The 17,820-nt window shown below is 34.8% G+C and overlaps 1 protein-coding gene across 1 annotated transcript in view; it reads left to right on the forward strand.

The window, feature by feature from the left end:
• The first annotated feature begins 9,639 nt into the window (after positions 1 to 9,639).
• The window catches only part of LOC107746118 (ATP-binding cassette sub-family A member 1-like), a 42,216-nt gene continuing 34,035 nt past the window's right edge, over positions 9,640 to 17,820 (forward strand). The window contains exons 1-6 of the mRNA XM_016560213.1: positions 9,640 to 9,784; positions 11,607 to 11,712; positions 12,432 to 12,525; positions 13,338 to 13,479; positions 13,571 to 13,689; positions 17,684 to 17,805. Of these exons, the coding sequence (XP_016415699.1) occupies positions 11,647 to 11,712; positions 12,432 to 12,525; positions 13,338 to 13,479; positions 13,571 to 13,689; positions 17,684 to 17,805 (543 nt within the window). The 5' untranslated portion in view covers positions 9,640 to 9,784; positions 11,607 to 11,646. The remainder of the gene's footprint in view (positions 9,785 to 11,606; positions 11,713 to 12,431; positions 12,526 to 13,337; positions 13,480 to 13,570; positions 13,690 to 17,683; positions 17,806 to 17,820) is intronic.

The following is a 17,820-nucleotide window of genomic DNA, read 5'->3' on the forward strand; positions in this document are numbered from 1 at the left end:
TATGGTTTGTATTGAACATAATGTGCAAAGTTAACTTTTCATGACCTAAAATCACTGAAGTATTGTCATAAATGTTGGATGTGGTAGAAATGCTTTTTACGTTTAAATACATTGATGATGTTTTTCCAGCTTTTACACCTGCTTTGATCTTAACTAAAAATATATGTGATAAACTGATCATGTTGGTATGGTCACATTGTTTTGATGTTCAATGTGAACAAAAGTGTATTAAAGTGAGCATCAAATATGATGACAAACTCTTTGTTAGAATCATTTTCTTTTGAGAAACACCATGACATGTTTAAAGCAATGAACTAGCATGACAGACGGTTAGCAAACTTGATCAGTCATTAAGTTGAAATACGTGTGACTTATTTTGGACCATAAGTTATAAGGTGCGTGTTTTCTGCAGCAGATCTTTCTTTTGAGCTCATGCATTGCTCATGTATGGTTGCTGGACCGTGCTACACTTGCTAAGCTTGGTGTGGACAATAATATGCTTGTGCAGTTACAGTCACGTGTCTACTTTGGACTGTTTCGAAATCAAAAATGCATTCCCATTTCCGTCAGAAAATGTTTTAGATTTAGCAAGCGTGCGATGGTTTTCAAAACTGCTAAATGAACCGAAGCAAGCGCAATGCACGTTAATTTTGGTGTGGACAATAATATGCTGGTGCAGTTACAGTCACGTGTCTACTTTGGACTGTTTCGAAATCAAAAATGCATTCCCATTTCCGTCAGAAAATGTTTTAGATTTAGCAAGCGTGCGATGGTTTTCAAAACTGCTAAATGAACCGAAGCAAGCGCAATGCACGTTAATTTTTTGTTATATATATCGCATGTTGTTTTAGGTAATTGCAACCACCAGATGGCGCCATTGTCTGTATTTTTAATTCTGTGCTGGTGAAAGCAATTTGAAGGTTAAAAAAACATTTCGACTGGGAATACATTGTTCCTACAGCAGCTTAAATCCAGTGTCAAGATACTGTTTATGTTGAATTTTGAAGGATATGTTCATTTCCTTATGTAAACCCTAAAAGCATACAGCAATCCGCAACAGATACAAACTTCAACGTTATGAAGAAGAGAATTGTTTATTTTTGGGATAAATTTCCTTATGTAAACCCTAAAAGCATACAAGGAATCCGCAACAGATACAAACTTCAACGTTATGAAGAAGAGAATTGTTTATTTTTGGGATAATGTTTAATGTTATTGCAGTGTGATTGCAAAATGTATTCTCATATCTCTTTTTCAGTATGATGCAAAGGGCCTGTTTCACATGACTTCCTGTTTATTGTAAGTACATCCCTTGTTCAGAATATCTCCCAAAATCTCCCTTCCTATTCCCTGTTGAATGAACCATTTCCCAGCTATTGACGTCTAAACCGGTAAAGACAGGAAAAACGACCCTTACCGCTACTGGGCATAGAGAAATATCTTTTATGCATGCATAAAAGCTACACTTGATATATAACACTGTCTCTGAAAGCAAAAAAAGAAGTCATTATTGTAGAAGATGTTTGTTTTGCTAGGCCCCTCACACATGCATCATTATATGTAGCCTGTTTGGGTAAAGTGGAAGCTACCAAGTTTGGGGTGTCCGAGGGGGGGTGCTGAGTTCAAGTCTGTCAGGTGTGCACATGTACTGTATGACCCAATCCCCTCCCATGCATCCATCCAAACACAGCTCACATATCCCTTTACACTAGTGTGTGTCTGCTCACACAGACCATCTGGGAGGGTATCGATTTATGTGTTATTTTAGTCTCCTCTCACTAACCTTCAAGCTCTTTGCAAGGTCAGTATAATGCTCTGATGAGTCATTGTTGTTCAACAGTACCAGGTCTAAAATGGCCAGGTATGATCGTGTAATCTCAGGACGTTTTGTAAAAAGACGGAGTCACCTCCTGAACTTTATAAAGAGTATAATAACATCTTTTACTCTTTTACTGCATTCTGTCTATGTGCTGAAAACTCTTCACATTGCAAGACTCTTACATACTCAATTTCTCAGTTTAATGTGATCTTTTATTATTATTTAATAATATAAGTAATAATAATGAATGTTATTACTATCATCAATAACAACAAAACAACAAAAACGATAATACCTATTTATTTATTTATCTATTGCCCCTGCATTTATTAAGTCTAGTTTAATTTCATATTTTTATTAGTATATTTCAGGGACTATATAATAATAATAATAATAATAATAAAATATTTTGATAATAATATTTATTTATTTATTTGCTAGTAATAATAATTGTTCTTACTATTATTATTAATAATAAAAAGAATAATACTTCATTATTTTGTTAGTATTTATTAATTTACTTTATGGGGTGATTTATGGGGAGGGGAAAGCTTGAATTTCATATTATTGTGACAGTAAACACTGTCACTTCTGTACATGATCAAAAATGGTAAATAAAAAAACAAATACGCAGACTTAGGCACAATATATATTGAACTGATGCTGCATATCTGACCAAACATAAGCTCATCCCTGTACTATTGTCTCTTAATCACCAACAGCGTATTTCAGAGTTGATTATATAATAATTATTGTTTTTAAGAAATATGGGATAAAGTTAAGCCCTACGAGACCCACTGCCATGATAGAGTTGAGAAAAACTGTAATGATACAATAGCTGGCCTGTATCACAAAAAGCCTTTGTGAGAACTCATATTACATCTGAGCTGGAGTTTGGCCGAACCCATGGGAGACTCTCAATTTTATGATCTGATCATCTCAAAACCCAACTTTTGAGCCTCACTTCTGTGAGATCTAATCTAATAGAGCATATGACTTTAGAAACAACTTCCCTACAGTCATGCAATAGTGCTGGCAGCATCATGCTTCGGGAAAGGAGAAGGATGTTAGGAAAAAATGTTTGTGTACAAAATGTACTATAGAAAGAAAAAAAAAAACTCCCTGAAGAGAATATGCTTCAGTCTGCATGAGCACTGGGTCTGGGAAGATGAGTTTTGAGTTTCCTCTCGCAACAGGACAATGACCAGAGAAACTCCTTCAACCCTAAAAGAGGCATGTCTTGGAGCACACTGTGATCCAATTGAGCATCTGTGGAATGACGTAAAAAATTGCAGCTCACATTCAGTTCCCATCCAGTCTGATGGAGCTTGAGAAATGCTGGAATGAAATGTACAACAATTTCAATGTGAAGATGTGCAATGCAGACAGAGACTTGAGCAAGGAAAATGCAACTACTGGCAAAGGTGGTCCTACCAACTCCTGGGAGGGTTTTAAAATTGTATTTAAATTATGTATACATTTGATATATTTTTAATATATTTGTAAATACAATTTTTCTTATTGTTCTTGTACATTTATTAAAAAAATGGCAAAAAGTTAAATCATTGAACACTATTAAATTATGCAGTGATGATAATAATAATAATTATTATTATTATTGTTAGTGTTAATAATGTGGTAAATATATAAGCAGTAAATATGTTATATGTACTGTACTGTGTGTGTATATATATATATATTAAACAGTTCAATGATGCAATCACAAGGTGTTATACCTTATTGATATGGAATGTCTGTTATTAAATAAAACAAAGCATTTATTTATTTTATTATGGAATAACTATACTGATATACAGTATATAATACTTTTTAAATGTCTATATAAATACTTTGATCTTAGTATTATATAAAGCATGTATGTGTGTATACGTAGTTAATTATAAATTATATAAGTAATAATTAAAAATTAATTAATATGATTAATGATTGTATTATATATTATAGTAATAAATTACATAAATTCACACACATGCATATATGTATTTATATGGACCTACTGGATTTGGACATACAGCTGCAAACTTTTAATATATTTACAACATCTTAAATGTTAGTATCACTACATGTTTGACTTCAGTGTAAAACACCAACCCACACACACAAACAGATGGTGAACTTTGTGGCATCACAAACACACGTACACGAGGGAATCAAAGGTTCAAGCAGTAATGTATGTTCAGCGATGTTTGTCTGGTTTGAGCAATGCTCAGATTCACTTGAAGCTGACGAGGTTCACATGAAGTGACGCTAACACATAGATTTCATCTAGATATGTCACGTGGAATCGTGGGAACCCCATATATGAACCATTAGTTTCCTAAAATGCCACGTGACAAAATTTGGATAATCATATGGCAAACAATCCATCATCCAAGATTTTGTTGGTTTATATTTTCCAATCAAACACATAGCCCCCCCCCCAATAAAATCAGAAACAGAGCTTTGAGCCTTTCAGAATCGCAATATTTACGATTGTTTTCCGTGAAAATCAATCTACACATGCAAATTAGGTTTGGTTAAGAGATTTTAACTTCTGAAAAATGGCACACCTCATCTTTAATATTATTTTCAAGGTTCCTGCTTGCATGCATAGTTTAGATAGAACTGCATGAATAGCCAACTATTGAGGCACATGATAATATTCTTATTCATAAATCAAAAGCACTGCTAATAAGCCTTACTGTATCGCTCTCTAAACAATAAGCTGGAATCCAGGAAAGGCTGCAGTTGATGTGTGCATGCAGTCAGCACTTTTCGGCCCTGTCGAGGGGCCCTACACTTCAAAACCCACACTGATGATGATGGCAAAAAGCAGAGCTGGACAATCACATGTGTCGTGAGCAGGGTGTTCCTGACAGCTGTTCCCTGTGAATGTCCCTCTGTGTCCGACACCAGCTGCTAGGCCTTCAGCACAGAGCACACACATGTCATATAGAGGCTGTCAGACTTCACTTCTGTCAGTTTAGCCAGTTTTAAAATCACTCTCTGTTATCATCTGAAGTATGGCTGAAATGTGGTGCAGACTGAAGAGGGAATGTGGTGTTATAAGAAAAAATGGAAGGCTTGCAAGTGTAAAAAAAATGAAAGTAACCACCTCCAGATTGCATAAGACTTACCAAAGTGTTGTTATGATTGACAAAGACTTTTTGCATAATAGTAATCTCTTAACTTGTATTTGTATTGGTATAAAATATACACATGGTACAGTTATAGTACATTAAGGCCATATTTAGCTAAACCTGAACAAAAAATCTAAATAATTAATTTTATCATATTACTTTCTTTTATAGAAAGCACAAGCACTTTTTTCCAGCAAAACAACAAACTTTTTTCAAGCTACAACAAACAATCAAGTCAAAGACAATCAACAATCAAGACAATCAAGTCTGACTTTTAACAGGGTTACTATCATTAAAATCATTATTTTAAATAAAATATAAAAACTTATTTTACTTCAGCTAGTTGCGATATTTCTCATTTTCGTTTAAAGTTGGTACTAAAATAAATAAAACTAAAAACTAAAACTTAAAAACTATATAGACATATATATATATATATATTTTAAATAATAAACATAAACACACAACTTAATTACAAAAACTAAGTTTAAAAAAAAAATAATGAAATAAAATCTAATTCAAAATGCTGACAAAAACTATAATAGTGTATCTGAACTTCAGTGTCCAAAAGTATCTACTTTTTAGTGTTGCTGTATAGTGTTTTAAGGATACACAAATATATTTGAAACAAATATGCCTTGACCTGCTGAAGATCTGATCGATGTTACACAGAATCAGTAAGTGGCAGACAGTTCAGCTGAAACTATAACTTTGAGAATCCCTCTGGTGGAACAATATTACCATGAAAAAACTAAAACTTAAAAACTATATAGACATATATATATTTTTAAAATAATAAACATAAACACACAACTTAATTACAAAAACTAAGTTGAAAAAAAAAATTATGAAATAAAATCTAATTCAAAATGCTGACAAAAACTATAATAGTGTATCTGAACTTCAGTGTCCAAAAGTATCTACTTTTTAGTGTTGCTGTATAGTGTTTTAAGGATACACAAATATATTTGAAACAAATATGCCTTGACCTGCTGAAGATCTGATCGATGTTACACAGAATCAGTAAGTGGCAGACAGTTCAGCTGAAACTATAACTTTGAGAATCCCTCTGGTGGAACAATATTACCATGAAATCTTCCCTCTGTGACCAGGTCATGGACAGAAATGCTGTTTTGCCCCACGATATAGCTTACTGATCACTGATGAAAGACTAAAATAAAAAAATTTTGAATGACATTTCAGTGTTGATTTTCTGTGTCTCTATCATGACGTAATATTTTCAGCGTCACCTGCAGCTGGCCAATAAGCGCTCTTCCACCAACTAGCTGTATTAACTGGGCTGACATCAATTCAGTGGCATTCCAGGAACTAGCTACTTGTATTTGTTGAATGCATAGCTGTAAAGAGCATCACACGCCTTGCGGCTAATGAGCATGTAAACGCAGCAGTCGAGAAAGTAGCGTGTGACGTCATGTCCCCTTTCACCCAGTTTCTGCTGCTCGCGCTCCGAGGCGAGGTTACTCTCGGTCATTGCAGCACTGCAGAGTCGTTCTTCCGTTTAAACCTGCATCTTTATACTCGGTCTTAGATTAATAATGTCATTACATGTGCGTTTAATGGACTTAATTTACTTGAGGGAAACATTTGGTTTAATGCATAATTGTGTACATGTGTAATGGAAAGAGTTCAACAGGGTGTCGCGCAACGGCAAGTCAAAGAAGGAATAGATTTCGGTAAAGAAACGTCGAATAAAACGCATAATGCATGAATATATTCAAAAGCAAGATGTTATGATGCCCGAGTATACAGAAGAGCTATATTTATCCAGCACCCCCTCTCCCTCCCCCTTCGCGGGGTTACTATCGGACAAACCGACTCTTTGTGCTCAGCTGCTGAGAGGAGCTTGAAAATAAGTGATGATATTTGCTTCCCCTGGCGAAATATTGTTTGACGCCGCATAATTCTCTCATTTTAAGGCATTTTAGACTGCTAAATTCTGCAGCGCAGACGCTTTTTACAATGACTTTTTACTTTCATTTTTTTGAGAATCGTCTGATTTTTATGGAGGGCGTTTTAAGCAATGGATCCGTTTGCACGCACAGGCACCGTTTTGCTGCGGTGCAATATAAGAATCATCGGAACCGAGGCGCGTGCTCTTAAAAGGGCAACAGCTTTTGCAGGTCATGCTGGGAACTGTACAGTTGTGTGTCAGTGCCATATAAACCAACTGAAGCAGCAAACAGTTCACCTTCTCGTTACACATCAGTTGATAAGTATCTTAACAGCAACACCGCAGACTTCTTGTCAAGTGCTGTGGCATTGCTTTACAACAACCAGGTGATATTGAACCTTTAAAAAACACTGTAGCACCATGGTATTGGATGGTAATACTGAATTATTAACATATTTGTGTGTATGCTAGTTTAGAAAAAACAAACTCAGATCACACGTCTAGTGTGTTTACCACAGTTTGAATATTAAACTTCCTCTCTCAGTTCTCAAGACCCGATTGTGGTTTCCTTTGCAAATAGTTTTCATGTCACGCTCAGATGCTTTGTTTATCTCTCTCTCGTTCTCTGTGTCATCAGTATAGTGTCGCCGCTGAGGCTCAACTCCACAAAACTAGCAGAGGATACTGGGGCATGAGGGCAGCGTTATTCACTTGGCAGCCTCACGGCCTGCATGAACACAAAGAGGTGAACGGCATGAAAAACAGGATGAAAGTGCTGGTCACATGACCAAAAACACAAAAGGCACAATGTTACCTACTCTCGGTCGAATCAGAGTCACAGTGTTCTTTTTGACTGAGTGGTTAGAAACAGACAGGCCAGATTCTGTTTTTTTTTAATGTTGTTTGATTCACAGTGTCACTGAATAGCAATTATTAAAAGATTTACTACTTTAAATGTAAACTATCCCATATGGAAATGTAATATATGACATATATTGTGTATCAAGAGTGATATATAATTATCACATATGTACATTCTGTGGGTAGATGAAGATATAAGATATATAAAATGCCCATAGTAAAAATTATAGGTACATGTGTTAATAATATATATGATGATTTTTATATGTATGATGCCATTATACGTAGCTACCATGTATGTCGACAATATGTCCAAAAATGTATTATACATACATAAACATGTTTGTACGGGCTGCATATAGATGTTAATATATGAAATTGTTACAATTTCTAATAGGTTTCATCTATGTTTTTAATTCATATGACAATATGGAAATTTATTAAATTGGTAGTTGACATGCATGCATGATATTTCATGAAATACTTTGGGTAGTTGACATGCTATACTCCATCTAACACTATTTTAAAGTGCATTTTGCAATTATTTTATATTTATAATGCATTAACCTTTTATGACCTCATATTAAAAAACTCCTTTATGATATTGCAAGACATATTGCAAAAAAAAAAAAAGGAGGGATTTAAAATTGTGCAAAAGAAATGTGGATTAGTTATTAGTATACCTCAGATATACAGTTTCCGTTATGCCTAAAGTTTATCCTAAAATCATAAAGGTGAAAAAAAAAGGTCCAGAGAAATGTGATATGTGTGTCAGCTATACAAATACATTTCATTAATGGATGACTTTTCATGGTTATCCAGACCAGAGATGCAGAAAGTCCAGGGAATAGGTCAACACAATGCATTTCCTGTATCTGTAAGTTTAAGAATAGACAAACCGAACACAACTTAATATTGTCTGCAAAGATTCGGTATAAAAAATAAAAGCTGACTTTAAACCTTCATCATGCATATTCTGAATCTGCCACCTGTACTATGTTTTAGTACTAGCCTATGTATTATATTTTGAATGATAGGTGGATTTCTAGGGCACTTTATCAATTAAATTCCTAAGCTAGTGCTATATCTGTCCAGCTCAGTTCACTCAAGGCCCAGCTCTGGGTTGTGTCAAGTGCTGCAGCCTGCCTTCATTTCTCAGAGGTCCTGATGGCCTGAAGATAAGCTTTCTCTCTCTCTCTCTCTCTCTCTCTCTCCCTCTCTCTCTCTCTCCCTCTCTCTCTTCAACACTTCACTTCAAAACACTTCAGTTAGTTGCTTGACATGGGTGTTTTATTTAGACAGTTTATTTGGATTAATTAATAACAAATGCAGGATATAACATTTTAGATTCGATTTGTTATACATGCTGAAAGAAAGAAAAAAACATCCTAATATACGTATCAATCAGTTCACCAGCTTGGCCAGGCTGTGAGACCATCTAAAACCAGTTAAGACCAGCAACCCATCTAAAGCTGGTTTAAGCTTTTTTCATGAAATGCACCATTTGCTGAAAAATGTACACTCACTTAGACATTTTTTTAACATCTAAACATGTCTGAAAATTAGTTACTGAACACTCCAAACATTTGCATCTTTGTAGCAACTGAACCAGTTAAACTTGTGCCAACCAATCACTGCACACCCCTATTTCATTCAGTGATACCTGTAAAAATATATAGCCTAATTATTATTAAATACATCATATTTGGAGTATAAACTTACAGCACATGTAATTTAAGATGCAGAAATTTTTTTTAATAATAACTGATTTTGAGTGAATCCGTGTTGCCCTTTTAAGAGCTGTTTTGGGTCCGCACGTGCTTTCCATATATGGAGGCTCGAAGACAAACAGCAGCGCGTTTGACCGACAGTAACCTCGCGCATCGCTATAAAAACTCGGAGGAGAGGAAAAAGGTCCGTCCATAAGAGCACAAAGCACCAACGTTACAACATCGCTTTGAGAGAGTTAGAACAGCTGTTTTTTCTCTCTTCTCAAAAGGAATTACAGTTTATATGAAATAAGGAATAATCTTTTCATCACAAGAAATAACGGTGAGTAACGTCAGTTAGTAAGTCTATGCCAATTTTTATTTTCATACTAATTTATAAATCAACAATTTTACTTAAAACCTACAAATTCCGCGCTTTTGTTGTTTTTCCACAAATTACGCGATCGACGCATTTGTGTCTTTTTTTTTTGTATCATAAACACTTGGTGAGTTGCGATGCTTTGAAAGCTTCGTGTCCGTCCTTTATGTTGTAAGCTGGTTAGTGATTACACATTGTCACGTTTAATCGATTAGTTGTTGCGCTATATAAGTAGCTACATATATTTCAACCTGCTAATTCTTTAATCAGAAACGCGCAGTTGCTGTTTTTCTTCAAAACGTACACGATCGTGTCTTTTACAGTAAACACTTGATGAGTTCTGGTGTTTTGAATGCTTCGTGGCAGATATGCGTGTTGGAAAATTGTGTATTATTGACTGTTGTTGGCATTCGTATTTTATTGAGAAAATGACAACTTGAAAAGACAGATGAACAAAGAAGACTGTGTAAGTGCTCGCGTGTCGCTCCAGCATCTGTTCGCAACCGAGTCTGCGCGAGATGACCGAGAGTTACCTCTCCTCTGCGGAACAATGAAAAGCACCCTGAGCATTTCAACTCTTTTGCATCTTGAAAACATCATGATTATAAACGCATTTGTTGGTTAAACCAGCTGCTTAGGTCTATAGTTCGGTGTATAATTCGGTGTCATTTCATATTTTGCTCCATTGAGGTAATTCGTGGCAGATTGTGTATAGTAAACAAATATGTGGAGGACTGTTCTTCTTACATCATATCTTGATCTTGCTTGAACATGTTTTAAGTCAGTAGTGATGGACAGGTTTATTTTCCATGCTTTAAGTGAAAAGTAGCCTAACAATTCGGTGTATATATGTGCAAGAATTGACAGACTTAGCAGAGAGTACGACGCTAGAGAAGCGATATGACGAAGAAGAAAATGGTAAACAAGACGAAAAATAAGAAAATGGACGCTAGGGACGCTCTTTATGATGTTATGTATGAAAAGCAAAAGCATAAGAATCATATCTGCACGATTTGTACAAAAAAAAAGAAGCAAAACACAGGCTGCTAATGCATGATACAGGTCTGTTTGTACAACATTGACAACAACATTGCATGACACATTGTATGATATGGTGGACACAATTGTAAACAGTAATTAAACTTATATCAGAAATAGTGTATTATTGTTATTATAGTATTTCTGAATAGCTTAATAGATACAGAAAAAAATGATGTAATTGACCATAATATAGCCTTGTCTTATATACATGTAGTTAAGAATGATAACCATTTAGATTAATTTGAAAATGGATTACTAGACAGTTTATTCAAAACACCAGCGGGACATCATGATATTTATGGTTCAGATCATTATGCAGCGTAACAACCCACATGCTGACATTGTGCACAGTTTTAGCCTATACAAGATAAGATGAATGACTCGAAGATAAGCCAAAACATTGTGTTTAAATTATTATTTCACCTTTCTAACATTAGAGGTGATTATGAATGGATCCATTATGTCTGTAAACTATCCAAAATCATTCTGCAGTCATAGTTATGCACACTACTTAATTATCCAAGAAATCAGCTGAAATGTTAATGGGAAATTCTCACAATCTGTTGAATGTTTACTCATCCTAATGTCTTGTTTACTTTAATATGACACTGTATATTATAAAGTCCCATCCGGATAAAGTTGGCATGAGATGCTTTACCATTATTTGACCAAGTGAGTGACTGATCAAAATGAGATTGCCATCATTAGCTTTATCTCTTTTGTTTGCTTCTTATTGTCTTGACAGTTGCAGAGAGGAGGCACGGACAGTTTGGATCCGTGGCAAGATGACTGTCTCCACTCAGTTGGGTTTGCTGCTGTGGAAGAACTTCACTTCCCGACGGAGACAGACTGTAAGTTCAGACCACATGCATTGAGCAACTGAGCAATCAATCAGATATCAAAAGTACCATTAAAAATAACACTAGAAACAAAAAAGTTTCACATGCAACAAAACGAGTGCCTTTTGAAACATATGGAGTCCCCAGGCTCTCTTCTTCTGTTTGGTGACATCTGTGAGGTTCCGGGGGCCACCAACAGATACCGCATTATACTAATCACCAACCCCCGTGTTCAAAGCAATGAATAAATACGTAAATAAAAAGACTTGTGATCATTCAGCACTTTTTATTGTGAAGTGTTTTTTTTTTTTTAAGTTGCTGTAGAAGTAATTGTCATTTATTAGGGAAATATTTGCCATTGAATCATTATCATACTTAATGTAAAATGATAACAAAACAGCAAAACAAATAGAGTTCTTATCAGCCTTCCCTTAAAGAAATAATGTCCTGTAAGTGAATGTACTTCAAAAAGCTGATTAAATGATGATGATATTTGCACTTGGCACTGAACGTATGAACAGGAGGTTCAGCAAATGAACAAGATCGTCAACAGGAAAGCCATCAACCGTCATGAAAAACTGGATTTTCTGGACTTCACTAGAATGGTGTATTCAGGATATGTGAATAGCAGATATGTGTTGTTAAATTCAGATTGATGTTCAGGAACCAGAACAATTCAGGATGAAGAACAAATGAGTAAATGTGACACTACTGTGCCCTTTCTTTTCCAGATTCAGCTGCTGATCGAGATCATATGGCCACTTTTCATCTTTTTCATCTTGATATCTGTCAGACTCCACTATCCTCCATACGAGCAACATGAATGTAAGTGGCCTAAGATCTTTCTTTTTTTTTTACCCCCAAAACAGCATTTATTTTGCTTTTGGATTGTTTAGAATCTAAAATAACTGCAAATGCATTGTATGAGATTTGAGCCAGTGTCTTTCTTGCCGTATAGTGTCTTTCTTTCACTATAAATACTGTATATTTAAATATTCTGAATTATTCAACAACTATTGGTCTGGTCTATTCAATTTTGATTATATTTTATTTAAAGCCTATTTGTATGAACTACTTTTTAAATACAACACTGTCACCGTGTCTTACTTCATTCGTGTGTCAATATTTGCTCCTCTTTGGAAATCACACAGTCCCCAGGGGAGGTTAAGGACAGCAAAACAGCTCCAAGAACAGCATGACATTTTATATATCACAAGATCTCTGAAACCCAGATTTTTTTTTTGTGTCAGTTCCTTTGAACTGAAATAACTAAATGTTAACTATTTCTGAGTTAGTTCCAAATCAGAAAATGAGAAGCAGAAGAATAGGAAGAAGAAGAAATATTGCAGTAGACCTGGTTTGTGAAAACATATGCTCTTTAAACAAACTGAATTTATGTAAGGGAAAGCATTTCTACAGGGATGTTTCCAGGAATTGTGTGTGCAAACTATAATTTTGTCAATGTGTGTAGATTGTGTAAAATACATAACCGTTGCATAATTATTCTGTGCACATTGCTCCAAATAAAATAAACTTCATTTTATTGCATTAAATACATCTGATATGTATTTCTATATGGTTGCAAAGGGCATGTTGACTTCAAAAGTGTTGAATATCACACATTGTTCCTTTTCCAGGCCACTTTCCCAATAAAGCCATGCCCTCTGCGGGGACTTTACCATGGGTACAGGGCATCATCTGCAACGCCAACAACCCCTGCTTTCGCTACCCCACACCTGGAGAGACCCCCGGGGTGGTGGGCAACTTCAATGACTCCATGTAAGTATATTGAGTTTTGAGTCTGCATTAGATTTCGTATAGACTTATATAGACGTTTCCCTCATATATGTGTCACTGTCGTAATTTACAGCATCTCCCGACTGTTCATCGATGCCAAGAAAATTCTCCTCTACAGCCAACATGACAAGAGCTTTGAAGGTTTCAAAGGACTCGTCCGGGCCTTGAGAAAACTGCAGAGAAACACTGAAGGTACGTCACCTTTAAACACCTTCAAAGATTAACATTCATAACACTTTTGAATTTTTGTCTACAGTATAAATCTATAAAAATCTGACATACATTATCATTCAAAAGTTTGGAGTCGATAAGATTTTTTTTTTCTTTATGTTTTTGAAAGAAGTCTTTTAGGATCACCAAAGCTGTGCTTTATTTGATCAAAAATACTGTAAAATCAGTAATATTGTGAGATATTATTACAATTTTAAAAACTGGATTCTATTTGAATATATTGTAAAATGTAATTTATTCCTGTGATCAAAGCTGAATTTTCAGCATCATTACTCCAGTCTTGAATGTGACATGATCCTTCAGAAATCATTCTAATATACTGATTATTATGTAAAAAATGTATCATGTTTTTATTATAATGTTAAAAACTCTAGCACTGCTTGGAAACCACGATGCATATTTAAACATTTTTTTTTGATGAAATAAAGTTCAAAGGAACAACATTCGTTTGAAATATAAATCTTTTTGGAACATGATAAAAGTCTTTAAAGGGTTAGTTCACCCAAAAATGAAAATTCTGTCATTAATTACCCTCGTGTTGTTCCAAACCCGTAAGACCTTCGTTCATCTTCGGAACACAATTTAAGATATTTTTGATGAAATCTGAGGGCTCTCTGACCCTCCCACAGGCAGCAAGGTAACTACCACGTTCAAGGTCCAGAAAAGTACCAAGATGATCGACAAAGTAGTCCGTGTGACATCAGTGGTTCAACTGTAAAGTTACGAAGCTACGAGAATACTATTTTGCGTAAAGAAAACAAAAATAACTACTTTATTCCACATTTTCGTCTTTACTGCGTCACTTTGGACGCGTGTTCAGCGCCGCCACACGCTCGCGAAAATGTGGAATAAAGTCGTTATTTTTGTTTTCTTTACGGACTACTTTGTCGAGCATCTTGGTATTTTTCTGGACCTTGAACGTGGTAGTTACCTTGCCGTCTATGGGAGGGTCAGAGAGCCCTCAGATTTAATCAAAAATATCTTAAATTGTGAACGAATGTCTTACGGGTTTCGAACAACACGAGGGTAAGTAATTAATGACAGAATTTTCATTTTTGGGTGAACTAACCCTTTAATGCATCCTTATGAGTGATTTGAAATGCATTGAAAGTTCATTATAAGTTCTTCTCTTGGTATCAAGTTTTAGTTTCTAAAGTCAGGCTACCACTTTATAGCATTATTCACTCTCATATCGGTCTCAGTATAACTAGCGGGGTCAGTGTGCAATTAAGTTTAAGTTGTGAGTCCCCACACTCTAATTCCCAATGAGCATCAGTGTATCCAATGAAACACCAGGGGGATTTGTGTGTCTTTTTCCTGTCCGACATTCAGATTAGGTGTGGTTCCTCATTTGAGATTCAGTGTTGAACTTCAAATAAGAAACGTTCTGTATTAGTAATTTTTTTGACTATTGAAGACTACAAAAGTGGTCATTAGTATCTGCTCATTTTTTTTTTCTCTTGCTTAAAATGTTTTTATTATAGCATTCTATAATAGGCCTATGACTATGATCTTTTAAATGCATTGCTATGCAGTTGACAGGTGGTTGCATTGTAGCCCTGCATAAATTTGTATTATATTCTGGTCTTTAGATTGTATGGTTTTTGTATTTATTTATTTATTTTTGCGCTCAGTTTTCTATAACCCCGAATATGGCCACTTGTAGAAATAATACTGGCAAAAGCCACTAACAAGTACAATACACTTGCTTATAAACGGACAACTTTGTGACCTTTATTTAGACAGATAACTCAACGTAACGGTTGTTGAGAGAGGCTTGTGGGAGTTGCTTTTACTCACAGTTGACAGCATTTAATTAATGTTCCCGGAGGGGCTGCTGTTTGCACCTGGGGCGAGGAATAGGATGCTTGCTTTGCCCTCCGTGGATTAGAAAGCCTCAAGAGTCACAATGGTTAAACATGATCATTTCATGCCACAGAGATGCTGACGATTCATATGTGTGCATGCATACTGGTAATATGTTTTAAGAAGGTATGATAACTCATTCCATCTGGTCAAAATTGCTCCGAGGTTTTGTAAGGGGCTTGTGTCATTAAACTGTATGAAGTGATGCCTAAACTTTAAAAAAAAGTTCTTTATTTGCATTGATGGTTCCATGAAGAACCTTTAACATCAATGGAAACTTTCCATTCCACAATAGGTCCTTTATAGTGGAAAAAAAGTTTTTAATATTATATAAAATGTTCTTCACACTTAGAAAAAACGGTTATGAGAAGAACTGTTCACTGAAAGGTTATTTGGGCACCAAAAATCTATTGCATTGCTGCAAAAAAAAAAAAAAACTTTGGAATCTTTTGAGAGTGTATAGCAAAGAAAAATCGCAATGAGATGTCTTTGATATCTTAATTGTTATCTTCTAGAAGAGTAATGCATTCATTGGAGATTTGATCTGATCTGAAGATCTGTCAGATTTGTCCTCTGAGGAAAAATGTTTCATATGAGTTTCAAAACTGCTTCTCAGATATGAACCAAATGATCTGAGCTATATGTTGAGCTCATATGTTATTGCTCTATGCTCTTAAAGGTTCTTTGTGGTTCGATGAAAAACCTTTCACATCCATGGAATCTCTCCATTAAACAAAAGGTTGTTTATAGTGGAAAACCTTTTTTTTTAAATGTTCTTCACATGTTTTTTTTAAAGAAGGTTCTTTGTGAAACCACAAATGGTTCTTTTGTGGCATCGCTGTGAAGACACTCTTTTGGAACATTATTTTTAAAGAGTGTATGCCAGCAACAGCATTTGTGGCTATTTTGACTGTTTTTTTACACACAAATTCTGCACCCTGCACCCCCCTGAAATCTTGTATAGCTCATTTTCCAAAAATGTCCTGAATAGTTAAGCAACAATAAGAACATCTGATGAAAAGTGTTCTCTGGTGATTTCAGAGATGTGGCTGGGGAATGACCTGTAGTAACCCCAGAGGAAAGAGACTGACTCAAACCAGTTCAAACCAATGACTCTTCTGGAATGTTCTGACATGCAACACAATGAGCTCTGTGAAGAACGCTGCTGTAGTTGCTTTCTGGCTTTTGTTGCCCCTCTGTCCTTTACCGTGGACATCTTGCATGATGAACTTAGAATTGAGAGCTAAATGAACAATTCTCTCATGACTGCAGCAGTAACCGAACACAATGGTTCAGCTGCATTACCTCACTCGCTTTATCATTGAGTTGGGAATTGCAGTAGAGTCACAATTTTCACAATGTTCTAAATGACACCCTTTGTTAAAAATAATATTATTCATGGTTCAGTTGTGAATCACTGCTTTATGTAATGAATTCAATTAAAAACAGCAATTTGACCTGTGTTAGTCAGCATTATTCTGACATGACGTTATCACACTCAAGTATATAAATGATTCAAATTTGTATACATAAATAGCTTGTATAATTTATGTATAAATATTTAAATAACGTACTATTTATATACAATTTATATTATTAATTATTTATGTTATTTATTTTATAAGTAATACAAATTATGATTTACATTATATTACATATAAACAATATTTTAATAAACCGTATTATATAATTTATGTAATATTTATTTATTTATTAGTCAGCATGATTCTGATGTGATGTTATCAAACTCAAGTATATAAATTAGTATTTGCATGCACAATTTACATATATTTAATGTAAATAAATTATTCTATGTATATTATTATGTATTATTATATAACATAAATTATACAATCTGCAAATAGCTTGAATTTTACACATATATATATATATATATATATATATATATATATTTGTGTGTATGTACAGTATGTGTGTATATATATATATATATATATATATATAATAGGACAATTTATATTCATATGTATTTATATTATTATAAAAACATAATATTTTTTTCTAAATAAGTAAATATGGTATTTCATGCTTATATTTTTAGTCTTAAAGGTTTTTCTTTTTCTCCTAGGGTTCAAGCTGAAGGACTTCCTCCGTGACAATGAAACGCTGTCTGTGTTTCTTGAGAAAAATGCTACCCTGCCCAAGCATGCTGTGATACAGATAGTGGAGGCTAACGTCAACTTGGAGAAGGTAAATGAACTGCAC

Source organism: Sinocyclocheilus rhinocerous, unplaced genomic scaffold, assembly GCF_001515625.1.
Source record: "Sinocyclocheilus rhinocerous isolate Xijiao unplaced genomic scaffold, SAMN03320098_v1.1 scaffold107, whole genome shotgun sequence".
Lineage (NCBI taxonomy): Eukaryota > Metazoa > Chordata > Actinopteri > Cypriniformes > Cyprinidae > Sinocyclocheilus > Sinocyclocheilus rhinocerous.